Here is an 18,012-nt window from a genome sequence, read left to right on the forward strand (position 1 = left end):
TAAGTATGCGATGTAGCTTACTGCATATTGTATTGATAGAAAATAGCTACAATATAAGTCCAAATAATGGATTTATAATAACAATACTACCATTATTGACTTGATTCACATTGAGCACATTTATTTATATTTAGAATCAGGCTATTTTCACTGTCTTGCTGGAAACTATACAAATAGTTAAAAAAAAACATTTCAAGGTTTGAGAACAATATAAAGTTTGTACAAAGTAAATCATTAGGAATGCACACCCTATATAATAATTATTCAATAAGGAAATAATGATTGATATTAGGTAGGTTTCAAACAATGTTATTCACATTATTCAGGTTAAAATACCATGAGAACATTTTAAAGGTAATTTGACATCATGCTGTATGCACATACACTAAGTATCAAACGAACAAAAGTCCAAAATATTGGAATTATTTCCTTATATATGTTTAGGTTGCAGTGCTTGTGACAGTTAAAGACCCTGCAATATTCCCTCAAGAGTGAGAAAATAAGAATATAAAGATATTATACATCCAGTCATTGATAAGCTTCCAAATCTATGAAATTAATAAACAATGATTGAGGTATAGCTGTCATTCAGTATTGTTTGAGACTTTTGTGGTCCTGTAAGAATAGAATTAAATAGAATACAGTAGTCCATGTGATTAATACTGTGCATGTTGTTTACTAAAATATTTGTGTACAAATTGAATTTTTAGATATTAAAATATTGCTTAGATGGATATCAACTGACTCAAAGAGTTGAAGCACTTGTTGTTTTTGAGCCATCACAAAATGATGACAAGTGCATAACTGGAAATTCTATAAAATCATATCACAAATATACAAAATACTTGTATTTAATGTTGACTTTTTGTATTTTATGTATACCAAATCATTTTAATAGATGATCTACCAAATAATTACATCAATGTTACTGTTTCTATTTTCAAAAGATGAAAAACTATAGGAAATATATTTAGAAAATTGATTTTGTATTGTTTCTGTACTTTGTGGCATATATTGTTATTGCATAATTGAACTATTCATGTTCCCTTCCTATTTTATTAGTGACGTACCTAGCAACATAAAATCCTAATTTTCTTCTCCTTGATTTATTTCCTGCTATCAAATATTTAAAATATAATATATATTTTTATTTTTTTATTCTTTAAATAAATAATAGCAGAAAAAAATCACAAAAAGTGAAGAAAAGTCAATAATCGAGGGAAGACTGTACTTCTCCGCATTTTATAAATATTGTCAAGATTTTACGCTGGTCTTTGTTTCCTGGCGTCACCCGTCATAAACCCTTGTTGTAGGTCACCACCTTGCAATCTGTTGCCATGGCGATTTCGGGCTCCAGGCGAGACACCTCAATCTGCAAAGTGGTTGGAGGGGGAACAAAAAAAAATCAAACACAAAGAGAGAGGTGCTCGAAAGTGACGTTCCAATTAGAAGCCAGGGGACAAACACTAGAGGAGCGTGCGCTTGGGAGGGGGGTGTTGGACCCCCTATTTGACCTTAAATGGCTATTGTGTGCGAAATGTGTGGGTGTGTGTACCTCGGACATCTGTGGAAAAAGGCTGATGGCCACGGGCAGCGACAAGCCGAACGTCAGCAGACACACGGCGCCGTGGATGGGCAGCATCAGTCGACGGTTCTTCTGCAGGAATTGCAACCTGCCACCAAATATGTATTTGTAAAGAGAGAGAAAAAATGACACTAGAAAAATGAGCTGGTCCATCCTTTAGAAGCCTGTAGTTATTTTGGGATGGGCGAAATTGCCAGTTTCATCTTCTGCTTCAAAACCACCTCAAGGGGGAACTATTCAACTGGCTCTATTATTCATTAACAGAAACTCTAAATAGAATAAGATTAAATACATTTTTTGCAAGATATTGAATGATATATTGTCGTTCTTCATTTATTTATGGAAAGATGATTCGACGTTTTTAGGTTGAAAGTGCAAAAAAAGTTCTCAGTACTAATACTATGTCCCTAATAACCAATATATATACCAATTATATCGATTATTTATATTGGCATTTTTTCACCAAGTATGAAACAACTTAAATATAAAAAATAAATAAATAAAAACAACCCGAATAACAAATAAAAGCAGAACAATATTAAATTGTGACCGGGATAATTTGATTTTTTTGACAGCGGCCCTCCCAGAAAAAAAAGTTGAAACACCTGGTATGATTTCCACGGTCTATTTATAAATATAAAAAAATAATAAAATAAAGAAAGTCATGTAAATTGTGAGCGCAGCTGTGAAACAGCAGATGCTGCTGTTCCAGATTTTCAGGTTTGAACATTTCTCCATTGGGCCCCAGGGCTGCTGCTCCAACTCAACGCGTCATTAAAACATGCCTCGTTAGGTTCTGACATGTTGCCATGGACAAATAGAAGGTTTCAGAGCAGCAGCCTAAAAAAATATATCTATATTTAAAAAGAAAATTAACAGGCTGTCTTAGGAGAGAAAAAAAACTACATTTACAAGTCCAACTTGACAATACGTCGCAAACCCAACCAAACTATGTGCGCCTTATAGTCCAGAAAATACGGTCATTGGATTTTAATAACTGCAATGACCATATATGGCTCTCCGCCTTTTTAAATCATAATTTTTCTTCATTAGAATCTTCTGCATGAATCCTCTCATTGATAAGAAACCGTAAAATGGTGTTTTCAAAAGAATTCAGACTTTTTTTTAACTTAATGAATAATAAAAGCTCACATTTTCATGTATTTGTTACCTTTAAATTCTGGGTATGGCTCTCAAAGAATAATGTTGGAAAATATGTATTGTTTATGGCTCTCTTTGTCAAAAAGGTTCCCGACCCCTGTTCTAAAAGTTCTGCGTGCATGTGCACTTACCTCTCAAGGTAGGACATAATGATGGGGGGCAGCACAAAGATGGGCATGGGGAGGACCACACGCGTGAACGCCGTTTCCGCCACGGCCTGCAGGAGGGATGACAGCACGCTTGACTTTCAGAGGCGAGTTTAATTCCTCTCCATCGGGAGAGCAGATGGCAACCGGGCGACTTCGACGGGAAATAATTCGGCCTGGGAAAGCGTCACTCACGTGCGCGGCGGCGATTTTGGAGGAGCCCACCACCCTGCCGTCGGGGTCCAGAACGTCGATGCCTTCGGAGAGTTCGTTGTGTCTCATCAGGGCTACGTTGCAAATGTTTGCACTAGCTGAGTATGATGAGGGAAAAGGTTATAATGAGTATATAGGAGAAAAAGACAGAAAAGCGCTAATTGTGACCTTTGAAAACGTACCGACTGCTGGAAATGGGACGAATCGCTGAATGATGGTTCTGGTGGCAGGACTCAGTTTATTGGCCTTCTGAATAAGTACATTGAGTCCCACCTACGACATATTCAAAAATAAATTGAGATTTTAACTGATGTGTAAAGAAAAAAGGTCATATTTCTGAGGAAAAAAATGTTTTTGCTCATTTGGGTGGCACTTTTGTACTAGGAACTTATTTTACATAATGAATAGAAGGGGGATTTTGTGATAAGTGAAGAAGAAAAGAAAAAATTATATAAATAAATTGTGAACTATAACTATATGTGGAGACTTACTGCACATTTTAGCCAATGTTGTTTTTAAATCTAGTGGTTGTAAGCCTACTAAAATGACTCACAGCAATAGAGACGGCGCTGGTCACAGCTCCAAAATAACCCTGTAGAAATCTTGATGTTGGCGTTGGCTGAAAAAACAATAGACCAGAAAAAAAGACCAAAATATGTTTTTCTTTATTTTTCTAAAAGCACCATGACATTTGTGAGTTGTGTGGCTTACCTTGGTGGCATTGCGGTTGGCATAGTTGACACAAGCATTGTGACTCTGATTCAGCCACTGCAAGAAAAGTAGCATCGTGGTAAAGTATTATTTATAAATAAAGCATTGGCAATATTTACAGAAAAAAAAGGATTGGAAGTGCGCATTATAGTCATGAAATACGACAAGTCAAAGCCCTTCTGAATTGAGCAGAAAAATAATGAAGACATTTAAAAAATGAGGATGATGAATGCATTGAAGAACCGCTATGCATGTTTACCTGCCATATAATGGTGGACGCTATCGTCTGATTGGGCAGAAGAAGGCCGATGACCTAACGGCATATGCAAATCAGGGAAGAAGAGTTTTATTTTGGAATCAACAAAGTCCAAAATTCATCTTCCCTCATGACTAAAAATGATGAGCATGAGAATGACATTGGCATAGGTAGGCCAAGCCAAAAGGACGACAGCGCGGCACTTACAATGGGCGTTCCGAACGGGACGTAACCTGCGCCAACCAGAAAGTAAACAAACAAATGCTGAGGACAACAACATGAGCGACTCGGCCAAAGATCTTCATCTTCTTCTTCTACCTGACATTCGGAAGGGCATGAAGATCTTGTCGCCCGTGTCGGGGTGAATGATGGCCTGGGATGACGACATGGGCGGCGTCATCCATGTGCGAGAGGCGCCATGTTTTGTTCAACACTCACCTGTTTGATCTTTTGGGCTTCCCATAACTTGACGAGGGGAGAAGCGTTAACAAGTTTAGATGATTTAGCGTCATTTCTATGGGAGGAAGACTCACCTGAAGATTGGAGATTCCTGGGGGGAGGGTTCCATGTTTGAAGTCATCCAAGAGCTTGATGCTGTCTTTCAGTCGTTCCTACAGTCAGAATCAACAAGATGAAAAACGAATGGACTGGAAAAGCGTCATTTTGTGAGGCCTGGAAAAGTAAATGATGAGTGCTGACTTTCTGTTTTAGGATCAAATTCAAATGAAGGGTATAGATGTGTATTACATTTCCTGATTTTCCCCCTTTTTAATCAATAATTGTCATTTTTAATCTATTTTTTCTTTGTTTTTAGTACAAAAATCATTTTTTATAATCTGGAAATATCTAAAAAAATAGCCAACATAAACATTGTTTTAGATCTGTAAAAAATAGAATATTCAGGGCTTTTATTCCAGTTCTTTTAATCCATTCATAAAAAAAGAAAACTAAATATTATATCTAAAATGGCCCGGCCCACATGAAATCAAGTTGCTTTTTACCTCAGATACAAAAAGTGTGCTCGGGTCGATGACGTCCACAAAATGTCGAAGACGGCCCAGAAAGGAACCCTAGAATGGAGACACAAAACACAATAGAGTTATTTGGTGAAAAATCTGCTTTTTCAGCTTAGGAATGCTGATGGAACCCTATTTTTTGAAAGAAGCATGGAGCTGTGGGTCAAACCTCCCCTCTTTTATGTTTAGCGTTGCCTTCACTGTCCCCCATCAGCTCTTGCCAAGTGCTGTGTGTGAATGCCAGCAGCGTGAACAAGCGCAAGAATAACGCCAAGGGCCCGCTTGGCAAAGCAGATGGACCACCACTAGGCAGCTTCAATCAAAAATGAGAGCTCCATCTCACTAAAAACTGAACAAACCTTCTTTTTTAAAGCATTTTAACCATGATTGCGACTCTCAACGACCTTGATTGGCGTTCCTCAAGTGTAAAAAAGCTACTGTGGGATGCCTGGGCCGCCTTGCCCCCCCCGTGTTGCTGCTCCGTGAAAGAGCGGGCTTTAATTATGCATGAGTTTGGGCTCTCAGGGGGGACGACAACACAACCAGGCTTTCACAGACGCTGCGCAACACTCTGCGCACACAAACCAAGGCGAGATTTAGCGCCGATTCAAGGACTGGCCTGGTTTTTTTGTGTTGCAGGGACGTGACTGGGTAAAAAGTGTGTTGAAAAACAAGTGCAAAAAGTCCTGTTGTGGTTGTCACGGCTTCCATCTTTGGACAGCAAACTCGGTAAGGGGTGTCAGGGCACTTAAATATATATCTTTACTCTTTTGACATTAGTAATACTAAGTACGGGTGAATGTGTACTTAGCCTGAGAGATCTTACTAGAATTCTCAAGGACTAAGTGCTAAATTAAGTTAATTAGCAGACTAGATGGATGTGGAAAAAATCCTTATATGGAAATTTATTCTTAAATCCACTAATATTGGAATCAACAACCACTTTTGCTTGTTGGAAAATAGTTTTTAAACAGGTGGCAGATTATCAAAGGTTGTCTTTTATTTTGCAAATATATTATTATTATTGGTATATATTTTTATATTTTTTATATTTTATATTTATTTATTTAAGATATTTTTATAATACATGTAATGCATTTTTATTGTATATTTAATTATTAATTTAGTTACATATTTATTTATGTATTCATTTATTAATTAACTTATGTATTACCTATTCATTTATGTCTACAATGTTTTTTTCTTTGTCTGTATTCTCACCCTCTTGCTACAGTGACAGCAAAATTTCCCAAATATAGGATGAATAAACTTATCTAATCCAATCCAATCCAAATAAAGAATGTGGGTCTTCGAACTGATCCTGAAGGCCTTCAGTGCCAATTACAGCAATGATCATTTCACAAAGAGCGCTAACATTTAATTAACTGACCAATCCATTCATATCTCCACGCGTGTCCTGCATAAAATTAAGTGATTTTGTCCATCCCGTGCGAATGAATTAAGACTGGACGAGTGATGCGTCTTAGTTGGACTTTGCTCAGAGAGGAGGAAGGAGGAGGGAGGAGGTAAATCATTCCCACGATGCTGCAGCCACATCAGCAAAAAAAAAAAAAAAGGCAGCGCTTAAAACCTGAATGTCACTTTCACCAAGCTGAGCCATGCAAATGTTTAATCACTCATTTGCAGGAATGGAAAATTGAGTAATGGACTCAGTTGAATGGAAGTGAGGAGCTCATCCATCTTGGCTCTCGGACGCCGGTGGGAAGTATAGTCGGCTCCTTTTTCCAATCAGGAATCAATTAGGTTTCCAGTAAGATTGCCTTCAGCCATTGGAAAATTCATGACCAAACATGCTTTATATACGGCTTAACTCTCATTATGATTGAAAGAGAGCTGCAAGGGAAGCCATTTTAATTGTAAGGCAACTCTAGATGCACAACTATGACTCCGTTTAATGCTTATTTTAATAATCAATCGCTTTTTATGGGGTTTTAGTTGAAAAATTAGTGCAAATTTTAACTCGATTGTGCCTGGTTTATCAAGAAAAAAGGGGGAACAAATACAGATTTCTTTTATCTCATTTTCTGACATGCTGAATAATGTTGCAGGGGGTGCTAGAGCCTATCCCAGTTGATACTAGGCCACACAGGTGGACCGACCTGGATTTGAACCCAGATCCCCCACTGTGAGACCGACGAACTAACCGATCGGCCAACAGCACATATTTCTTGCATTATGATTCATTTAAAATTGATTTTTTTTCCACATTGATTTACAAGATAGTTTGAACATGCCATAGTCTGACACATTGTGGATGATCCCATAATATTGTTGGATCCAAGTAAACTCATTTCAATGCCTCTTTTGGCCGAGGGTAAGAAAAGTTAGCGAGTTTCTGCAGAGACTAAAAGTCAAGGCAAGTAAGATGCATCCCGAGTCCCGATCGGATGACGTTAAAGATCAATATCCGATAATAAAGATCACGATGCCTTACCTGATCGTATCGCGATCCGCCCAGCCGGAAAGCAGCACAAGCCTCCGCCTCCTCCATGACAGGGATCTGCTTACTATTATGATTTAGATGATGATTATTATTATAATTTTTGCAGGGATTAAGTATGAACCCGATGCATTCGCCCCCAAGTGCAGTCAACTCCTCGCAGCTGAAAGTAGTGGTGGGGAATGAGGTTTTCTGCCAAACCCAAAGCTTGCTGGGAAATGCAGTCTATTTGCCTGGATGCCTCGATTTTTTTTTAGAAAATGACTCATGCACGACGTGATCGATCGATGACGGATGGTTATATAACTGACCAGATCAATAGTACTGATTAGATAGTGACACGACAGAATAAGAGCATTAAAAATGCATGTTTTGCAGGAAATATGAACATGAATAATAGATAGATGCCCCAAAGAAACACACACGCAAGCTATATTATAAAAGTAGGTCACACAAATGCATTGTAATAATGAGTTCATTTGGAATTTAAGTAGGGGATGATCAATTGGAATTTGGAACAGGGGATGAATTTTTAATGTGATTATTAAATAAGTTCCATAACTTTGGGGTGCAAAAAGTAAATGCACTATACAACTTAATAAAACACAAAGTTGATTCTACAGTTTAGTACATTAACTTTGACAGGTTTTGATCCCTGAGCTAATGGAGAGGCACTGTACATATAAATAGCCCCACCTAGTGTTAAAACTGTAAAATGCAGTTGTATGTAGGTTGAACTTAAGCTTATTTACTGACAATATTCAATATTTTTCTAATTTGCTGCACTGGATTTATCTTTGACCAACCTTAACCCCATCCTTTTATGGTAATAAAAAAGTGGGGTGAGTGCATCCTCTTGTGGTCAGAATGTGCATCACACCAGTCAGTAAGTGCCAACGTCCACACCAAAAAAGGGCCACATGATGATTAAGGGTAACATTTTATTCTTGGACAAGACATCTTTGAGAAGCCAACTTGTTCTACATGAGAAAATCTTGTATGGAAATAACTCTGCAGTAGTCACGTGATTATACTCAAAGAGCACGCTCGGAGTCTGAGTCTGCATCTGGAGCACAGCAGCTGAGGAACGCAGTGCCGTGGCGGAAAAACAAACAATAATTATCATTTTGGAGCACTGAAATAACGAACACCATTTTTCTTGCGCATTAAATTCTCGATTTTGGAACCATACTTACCTTAGCATCCCTTCAAGTAAAAAAACAACCTTTTTTACATTAGATTTACAAAATAATGATAATTTAAATAATAACTGTCGAATAATAACGACTTATTGTTCTTATAGTACAATCTTGCATTTAGATTCTAATTTCAACTAGTGCCAACGACAAAAACTGGTTTTGATAAGCTTTTTGAAGCAAATCAAAGCTTTTTTGTATTGTTTTGGGCTTTTATGCTATTGTTATTAATGGCACACATGCAATAATATGTCAACAGGTGATTAGTAGCGGTTGGAAGACATCTTGCTTTTAGCCCGACTACTAAAATGGTAGGTTGTGGGACGAGAGCGTCACTTGTGTCTGGAGCGCACCTGGAGCAGCGTGGGCGTCTGCTCTATGATGCGCAGCAGGAGGTTGTCAATATAATCCTCCAAGTCTCGCACCTGCGCTTTGACCTTTTTCAGCTCCGCCTCGCATTTCTCCAGCTGAGCCTGTTGCAGCTCGGAGGCCGCGCGCTCCTTGCTCATGTCCACGTCCTGCTGAAGCAGCAAGGAGATGAGCTCCATGTTGTTTAGGTGCTCGTAAAGAGCCGACCTGTCCTCGGCGGGCTCCTGTGGAGAAGATGGAGGGCGATGTGATGATAAGTGGCAACTCAAAGACGCAGGATACGCTGAAATAAGGCTAAGTTTAATGCATTTAGTTAAAAAAAAATGGGGTGGTTCAGTGGAAAAGTGGCTAAATTGTTGGCCTCGCAGTTCTGGGATCTGGGTTTGAATCCAGGTTGAGTTTTGCTGATTTCGCCCTGAATTCCAAAAAATATGCATGCGAGGCTATCTGGCTAACACTCTAAATTGCCAATAGGTGTGAGTGTGAGTGTGGATGGTTGTCAGTCAGCTGGCATAAGCTCCAGCACCCCCCATGACCCTTCTGAGGATAAGTGGTTCAGAAATAGAATGAGTGAATGTCTTTTTAAGAGTCTTCTTAGGAGCATTGGTGTTTTACTGTGGTGGAGGAATTTTTGGTTACCGTAGTTTCTGGACTATAAGAAAAAAATAAGTGTTTTTGTTTTTAGGGAGGCCAGATGAAGCTCACCTGAATTTTTGTAGGTTCAGCCGCCACCTGCTGGGCGGAGCGTCCCGGGCTGATGGTGGATTTAAGTTTCTCGAAAACTGAACGACTCTCCTTCTTCTCCGATTGGCTCAAAGGCTTCACTGGGTGTGGTCTACATGGTGGGGAGGTCAAAACAGCAGTCATTTGGACCAAGCTTCCATTTTATATATCATTTTCAAATCAATACAATTCTTACTATTGCTTAAACTACCGCAAAGTTTGTTTCAATAGTGTTAATACGGATATAAATATTATAAAACATGCTGTATTTGCATTTGGATTATTTGTCACTCGTTGTCTTGTCAATGGTACCAAATGAGTCAATATATAAAAGATGTAAATGAATACAGTAAAAAAAATCCTTTACCCAGCTCCCGATAATTAGAATCTAGCTATTTTTAGCTATTTTGGTTTTGGGTTGTTAGAATGTAAAACATGCCATGATGAAACAACAAAAATGTGAAGAGCAGTTGGGCAGCAACCAGCAAAAATGATGAGTGTGCATGCATCAAATGAGCAAAAAAATGAACAAATCAAATAGAAACGACTACTTTTGCCCGTTTTGAATCGGCGCCATCTTCACTGTAAAAAGGGGGAGTTTGTTAATTTCCAAGTGTGGTTGCTGACTCTCACCTGCTCTCCTGGTAGAGCATGTTGCAATCTGGTCCAGGTTCCTCCGTCAAAAGTGAGCGTTGAAGATCCGTGGTCGACCTGCTTAGGTTGAGGGAGGAGCAAGAAGAGGTCCTGTAGGGGGGTACAACCAGAGACCTACTGGTTCCACTGCTATGCTCCACAGTATTGGAGGTGGAAAAGGGTAAGTGGGGAGAAGATGCGGGAGAACGTCTCTCGACAGACTTTGGAGGACTCGTCCAATGAGGGCTGACTTTGGCGTGGAGGATTTCGAAGCCCATCTCAGAAGGGTTTTTGGTTAAATGATCCTCTGAGGGAAGTGACCAATCAGGTCTTGGCGGGATGTTGTCTTCGTGGTCGAATAATGCCACGTTGGGAGATTTTTTGGGTTGATAGGACGATGGACTTTCGTTGAGGAGCGAAGAGAGTAAACCCAGTTCCGTCCTTTTCGTGGTTGAAATTCCTTTTGGTCTTACACGTGCGCTAGCCACAGCGGGAAACACTTCTAGTTCAGTTCTAAGGTTCCCATTGTCGTCACAGTCTTTTTTCGTTTCTTTAAAAGCATCGTTGATTCCTGTTTTATCCAAGAATGGATCGGATTGATTCTGCGGGGAATTAGCCAAGTTGCTGAAGCTAACATTGGTCTCGAATAGAAAGTCTTGGCAAACTGGGGAGACTTTACAGGTACTTTTTTCCAAAGACGAGTCGCTTAAGAGTAACTTGGTGTCTTTAAAGGCGTTAGTGTTCACTTCACGGTGTACGGCACTTTGGGAATCGTGCGACAGCCGCGTCCCAACGAGGATTTCCATGCCTTCCGCTGCGTCTGACTGTGACGAGCTGTGATCAGAATCTACAAAGCCGAAATCAAAATGGCTCAAGTTCCCGTCCAGATCTTCTGAGTTTAACGTGGAACTAGCATTATTATTCGTATGTGTGGCAGAAGACGGCGTTGTCTTTAACTCCGACATGGAGATGAAGTCAGACGATTGATTCCAAGGGGAAGATATCGTCGTCTTACACTCGGGAACGGTCCCGAGTCCTGTATTGTTGTTGTTAACTCCGTGAAAATAAGGCTGTCCCACCCGTGAAACCCGCCCATACAAGTCTTGCTCAAAAAGCATGCCGCCCCAGAAGTCAGTGACGTCTTCCAAGGGTTGGTACTTCTTCAGAGTCTCTTCGGATGGAGATGGGACCAGCCCACGGATTTGAGAGTTCAAATGGGCGGAGTCCGAGGTCTGGTTATCAGGCGATACACTTGAGGATGGTCGTTTAGATGCTGACTCTCTGGCATGTTGTAGTGAAGCTACTCCAGTCCGGGACAGAAGGTAGGCTTCCTTATGTACGGCTAGTTCTTGGCCTCGGTGGAGCCAACCGTCTGAGTTAATCTCCTTCGTAAAAGTTCTCTTGGGTATCCTTGGAGGTAAGGGCGGGGCTTGGGGGTTAAAATGACAAGCCAGGTCATCGAACTTCGGTATCTGAGATGGATTTCCGCCAGGGGAGTTGAGCCTGTCTGACGCGAACGTGTCGAAGGAGTCTTCCCACTCCTGCGAGTTTGACAAAATATTGGTCGTTTGCGGTAAAAACTCCGGTAGGGAGATCTGTTTCGGCAGAGGTCGAGGACGTTCCCTTTTGGCCGGGTGTGTGTTGTGAGGTGGTGAAGCGTAAGAAAAGGTTGAGGAGATGGGTGCGCCAGGAGGGGATCTTTGCAGCTCCTCAAAGAAGGGGTTAGAGGGGGAAATGGGGGTGCTTGGGGGAGTGAGGGGACGGGAGGGAGGTTGTTCAATGAAGGGGGAGTCGGAAGTGGAGGAAGTGTGCTCGAATACAAAGTTGCAAGCAGTGTTGTTTTCTAGTTTAGGAGACACTTTCAGCCTGTAGAGGAAAAGAGGGCACAGTGGTCCTCTCAGTTAAGCCAACAAAACAGACACCAAAATATTAGCTGATATTCGAAAAAGGGTCCAAATGTTAAAAATGACTGTAACCTAAAAGTGAAACTCAAATGAAGCAAAGCATGGATGCAACATAATAAAGCATGGAGTGTGTTTATGGTCTAAAATTGGGTCGAACTGGGGGTGCTTAAGTGGTGAAATGGGAAGACGAATGGTCTAAATCGGTCTTGAAATCGAACCACGGACAAGCCAGGACTAAAAATCACAACAAAAGCTTGTAAGCTAACTCACCTGGGCTTGTTCTGGGGGTCCGTGGAGGAAAACCAGCCCCTGAACCTCCCTTCAGAAGGAGGGTTCGTTGGTAGCCCGTCCGACTTTGCCGGGACGGAATCGCTCCGTCCTCCAGAGAACAGGTTCTTTCTCAGCTTCCAGCCTTTATCGGAAGCATCGGGATTGGCCGGGGGCTCGGCGAGTACGCCCATCTCGTGAGGCCCCGCCTCCATTTGCTCCTCTTTCTTGGCCTTATCAAAAGACCAGCGCCGGCCTTCCGCCAGGGAAGCTTTGTCCTTGGCCAGGTTCTGCAGAGAACGGGACAGCGGGGAGCATTTCTCCAACAAGACCAACTTGGACGGCGTGCTCCCGATGTTCTTTGGGATCGAAGGCTCAGAGTCATACACATGGCTGCCATTTATACAGACGGAAGACTGCGACTGACTCATGCTTTGCCGCTCCCCGACGGACTCCGTGGTGGGATTGGTCGGAGGGGAAGGCGCCGCCATCTTATTGGCGTCGTCGCTCGAGGCTCGCTTGTGTGTCGGGATTTTTGTGGTGATCCGACTGCTGACGACTGTGGAAGAAAAGTTTATCATTGAAATGAAGGGTCAAGGGGTGCTGGAGTCTAGCCTTTAAGAAGTGTAACTATATTTGTATTATGGAGTTTGTAATTGTTGAAAGGAGCCATAGTATTCAATGTATTGCAATTTTAAACCATGACAAATTACAAGCAAAAGTTAGTCAGATTCGTAAGGGGTGCCGGAGCCTGTCCCAGATGAGATATGGGCCAAAAAAATGGAGATTAGCCCAAGGCTGCAATCTTACAGTTACATATATGTTCATTAACATTAATATAAATACAGTAATCCCTCAAATATCGCAGTTTCACTACATTTTTGAGGGGTATTTTTTTGTACATTCATAAAAATGTGAAAAGTGGAAGCCACTCCCGTGTCCTAAAAAATAAAAAAAGTATGTTATTTCTATTATTATTATTTTAAAATAGGGGTGGCCATACATTGCAATTTTTGGTTTATTGTGGTCATATCTGGTCTACATTAAACGTGATAATTGAGGGATTACTGCATTCATATATCAATGAAATTCAAAGTCAAATTACCTGTTTTAGTTCGATCCCCATCTCCGTAGCGGGGTTCCACACGTGGCACGGCCGAATAGACGGGCGAACTGGGGAGGTCGGAAAGCAGGCCGAGAGCCGGCGGGGGGCCGAGGGTCTCGCTGGCCACGGACGAGGCGCTGCTCTCGGATGCCAGCGACGAACACGAATGGGTGTCGGCCGACTTTTTCAGCTTTCCCTTGAAGAAATCTTTCATTTTATTCCTCTTCTCCTCCGCCATGTCTTCGGCGCCGGTTTCGTCATCCGATGGTTGCCCCGCGGGCGCCGAGAGGGCGGCGTAGCGGCCCGGCACGATGGCGGAGGAAGACTCGGCGTCCGGGCGCTTCCTCCCCGTCACGCGGTCCTTGAGTCGGCCGAAGGCGGAGCGGCGCTCGTCCTTGGCGGTCAGGTCGAACATGCTGGCCGTCATGTTGTTGCGGGTGAACTGCACCGTCAGCTGGAGCTCGCCACGCTCTTTTGCCTTGCGACCCGACTTGGAGTGCAGCTTGAACCACCTGAAATCATCGAAAAGAGGGGACACATTTTATAGCGTGATAAAAAGTCGGCCCAGAATGCCCTTTAACGAGGTTCCTCCTTGTGAATGGCGACCGATCATAAACTATCCCAAATAGCTTCATTATTTAAACAACTGCAGCTTGATATGGAAATTGTCAAGAAATTAAAAGATTTTAGATGATTTTAAGTCGGATTACTGGAAATTTTGCATATCTTTTGATAGAGGTGACCATTAGAACAGGAGCCATTTTGCAAAAATGTTTCCATACTCATTTTGATACATTTAAGACTTTTTTAATATCTGGAAAATAGCAATTATAATCAAGTTTTAAGTTTAGGATGAAGTGCCAGGGTTAGGGTTAGGGTTCGGGGGTTGAGTAGAAATTGAGTAGAACTTTTATCAATAAGAGGAACCAGGACAAGGAGAGCGACATTTTGAGACCTCCCGCCTCATAATAGTTGTTTTAACAAAGGTTATTGAAAATAGCATCACTTTTGTGGTGGGTTGCACTAAAAAGTACTAACCACAGCACAATGTTGTTATATATTTTGCTATGAAAACTAGTATTTATATAACTATGTGTAATATATCTTAAAATAAACCACTGGCTGTATCACATTCATCACCAGGACAAAATGAACCACAACAAAATGATTGATTTCCTATTGAAAGTGACTCCCGAATATTACATAATCAGTCAATATCGCCGTAGGCCTTGCGAATAGAACACCGACTTTGACCAACAAAAACTTTCCCAGCCTCAACACAAAACCCCAAATGGGATGCTTTCCAAGTTTTATCGCAAAATACCAAGAAACCTCGACCAACTAACGTGTTTTTCCTAAGCGCTAGGAATTCCGAGTGTACGTTCCACAGCTTGTGGACACTGGCGAAGGGCGGCCGCGGAGAAGCCACAATTGAAGCCAGATGTGCAAATCTTTGACATCACAACAAGGTCGTTACGTCATCCAAACCCAAATCAATGCTTTTCTGAAATTACAACTTAAATAAAGCATTCAAAATTGCACCCATTGCTGTTTGCAGTTTGCCACAAAGTCTCATTCGAAGACAATGACGACGAATAGGAATGAAGTGGTTCCGGATTGGATAATCGAGACGCGAAAATGCTGTGTCGAGGCTACGTTGCGGTCGTGGATTGACCTGTTCGCAGGCCAGATGAAGAAGCTATGAGGAATTTGATCCGCATGTGTGAAGATTCAACATGAACACAAGAGCTACTGCATGCTTATTCTGGCTATTATTTCAGATGTGTGGACATGCCATGTTTTGAAAAATTCGCTTAATATATTTGACATGAGCACATATTTCAGTGATTTACTGCAAAAATAATGTGACAGCAGCCTCACTCCAGTGACCACAAGAATTGCCATAGATTTTTTGTATTGTGAATTGATCAAAATATCATTTACTTTTGACATATGCAGATTCATCAACAAAATAGTCAAACGCATCAAAACTGATTTCTAATTTTATCGCTGTACGTCAATTGGAGTGGATTGTCTTAAATATACGTATGTAGATAATGTAGACCAGACGTGGCCATAAGTAGACAAAGGACTTGGACTAAAATTCGCATATACCTGTTTTTTTTTTTTGGATTTATATCAAGTAAGGAGAAAGAATTTTCACTGTATTTAAAGTAGTTACATTTTAGGATATATACATTATATTTAGATATTAATACATTCGTTTTTTGACATGCTTATAGCTGTAAAATACTTAATGTACATACACTTTTTAATCATTGTACTTAGTTATAATGGGGGTGATACTACTTTGCGTTTTTTTGTTTTATGTCTGATCTACATTATGCAAAACACCTTATTGGGATTTGACTACCAAACTAGACCATCGGGTACTGTTAGAGTGCAGAGCTGAGAAAATGGGCCACACAACGTAGGTCGTACTCCAGATTCTTATGCGGGCCATGATCAACGATATTAATAGAAAATGACAGTGTTACTCTGCAAGGTTTCGTATATATACTCACTCATCTCTCGGGCAGGATCCTTCCCGAAATATGCGGTCCAGTGGGATGAGTGTCCGGCCCAGGAAGACATCGAGTCCAATGAGGACCCGGTGCATGACGGTGACAACCAGGTCTGCACAGCCGGGTGGGTAGGCTCCACGACCACCCTCCTCATCCTCCTCCAGGATACCCGGGAGGAGCTCAAAACAGCACTCCTCGGACCACACGGGAACGTCGGCCTTGTCCACCAGGCCCGTGGTGTACTTGTTCTTGCCCACCTGGACCACCGCGTACAGGTAGCGGCTGCCATGTTTGCTCTTGGTCCGCAGTCCCCTGGCGCGGAGTAGCGCGACATTGACGTGCGTGGGGACCCACCTTTGGTCGTCGTCCAGGTCAACGAGCGACATCATCTTGAGAGCTGCTTTCTGGGGGGTGCTGGGCTCGGATCGGGCCGGGTCGTCAAACTGCGAGGAGATTCGGATCGTCCATCCCGGCGCAGAACCGGCAGGTCCGGTGATGAACACACTGCGTTGATGATGGTGCAGAGGGGTTCAATAAAACTGCAACATTTTCACGCCCTCCCCGAACTGTGCGTGTGTGTGTGGTTTTTTTGGTACTGTACCGGAATGTCAACACATGCTCGAGTTGTTCTGGGCGGAACCATCATGGTCACATGGTCATCATTGAAGGAGAAGGAGAGGGGGAACTATAAAAACCACGTGCAACCCTAGAGAAGCTTGTCATCATCTTGTCGCGTGATGACGATGGAAATGCAGCGTGTTAGTAAAAAAAAGATGTAGACGATGACGTCGTGGACGTTGCATTTAAAGGCTGATCATTATGTTATGAACGACGCCTTTGGTTCTAGCAACTTCTAGTGGACGCCCTGGGGAATGCACACTGTTTCTCTGCATCATAGTGTAGAAATTATTGAAATATAATTCTTGGATTTTTGGACATTTTAAACAAATGCAACAATATTCAATGCTCACAATTTGGAAATAATAGGACGTGTTACTATCTGTATTATCAATTGTTATATTTTCAGGTTTTGAGTATTTTTTTAGATCTATTTTAATGTGTGAACACAAATTATTAATAAAATCTTACCAGAGACCATAATAATTGAATTAAAAATAGAATAAAACTATTTGTGGGCCTCTAATAAGTCAAAAGTTCATTTTTAAATATAATAATAGTTTACAACTGACTAGGATGGATGTCCAATTCATTTAAAGTAGGAGAACAGCTCTTCCAGGACCATGGACAGCTCTAGATGTCAATGGATTGAACGAAATGGTTTAATTGAGTATAAGTGTTTACTTACTTTATTAGTAATAGTAAACCAGAGAGTCTAAGATTTGTAAAAATCAAATCAACATTTTTTTTCACAGTGCTGAAAAAGCCACTGACAGAATAAATATATTATCACAATACAATTAAATTAACATTCAGAGCACAAAAATTGAACGTGACATTTTTAAGGTTCCTGTGGCGCTTTTCTATGTGGCTTGAAAACACTTTATATATATTATGGGATGTTTTCACACAGCAATATTCACAAACTACGCAGGTTGAATTTGTAATGGCCAACAAAAATTAAAATTCCTAGTGAAAAAAAATTGCTACAAATGCTAATTGCTAAAAAAAAGGAGGGAAAATACACACTGCTTTTTAAAATTCGGAAATTAATCTTTAACAACGTGGATGTCAATTTTAAGGCATTTTTACGGCAGCACCCTACAAGCATTTTTAAAAAAAA

The 18,012-nt window shown here is 41.1% G+C and overlaps 2 protein-coding genes across 3 annotated transcripts; both read right to left on the minus strand.

The window, feature by feature from the left end:
• Positions 1 to 1,189: 1,189 nt before the first annotated feature.
• On the minus strand, positions 1,190 to 7,763 carry sfxn5b (sideroflexin 5b). Its single transcript, XM_077733546.1, has 14 exons — positions 7,544 to 7,763; positions 5,074 to 5,142; positions 4,606 to 4,683; positions 4,511 to 4,537; positions 4,391 to 4,445; positions 4,280 to 4,305; positions 4,076 to 4,129; positions 3,817 to 3,873; positions 3,659 to 3,724; positions 3,288 to 3,378; positions 3,088 to 3,203; positions 2,878 to 2,963; positions 1,556 to 1,673; positions 1,190 to 1,372 (listed from the first exon to the last, which is right to left on the minus strand). Exons 1-14 carry the CDS (start codon positions 7,598 to 7,600, stop codon positions 1,295 to 1,297), a joined length of 978 nt encoding a protein of 325 aa, XP_077589672.1. The 5' UTR covers positions 7,601 to 7,763; the 3' UTR covers positions 1,190 to 1,294.
• Positions 7,764 to 8,476: 713 nt separating this feature from the next.
• rab11fip5b (RAB11 family interacting protein 5b (class I)) lies at positions 8,477 to 17,106 on the minus strand. Of its 2 annotated transcripts, XM_077733559.1 has the most exons (7): positions 16,873 to 17,106; positions 16,272 to 16,775; positions 13,747 to 14,258; positions 12,645 to 13,200; positions 10,471 to 12,336; positions 9,820 to 9,949; positions 8,477 to 9,338 (listed from the first exon to the last, which is right to left on the minus strand). In XM_077733559.1, exons 2-7 carry the CDS (start codon positions 16,658 to 16,660, stop codon positions 9,078 to 9,080), a joined length of 3,714 nt encoding a protein of 1,237 aa, XP_077589685.1. In that variant the 5' UTR covers positions 16,661 to 16,775; positions 16,873 to 17,106; the 3' UTR covers positions 8,477 to 9,077. The 2 variants fall into 2 exon arrangements, with proteins under 2 accessions (XP_077589685.1, XP_077589684.1); XM_077733558.1 differs by lacking the exon at positions 16,873 to 17,106 and having other exon boundaries at positions 16,272 to 16,861.
• Between the last annotated feature and the right edge of the window lie 906 nt (positions 17,107 to 18,012).

This window comes from Stigmatopora nigra, chromosome 14, assembly GCF_051989575.1.
Source record: "Stigmatopora nigra isolate UIUO_SnigA chromosome 14, RoL_Snig_1.1, whole genome shotgun sequence".
Taxonomy (NCBI): Eukaryota; Metazoa; Chordata; class Actinopteri; order Syngnathiformes; family Syngnathidae; genus Stigmatopora; species Stigmatopora nigra.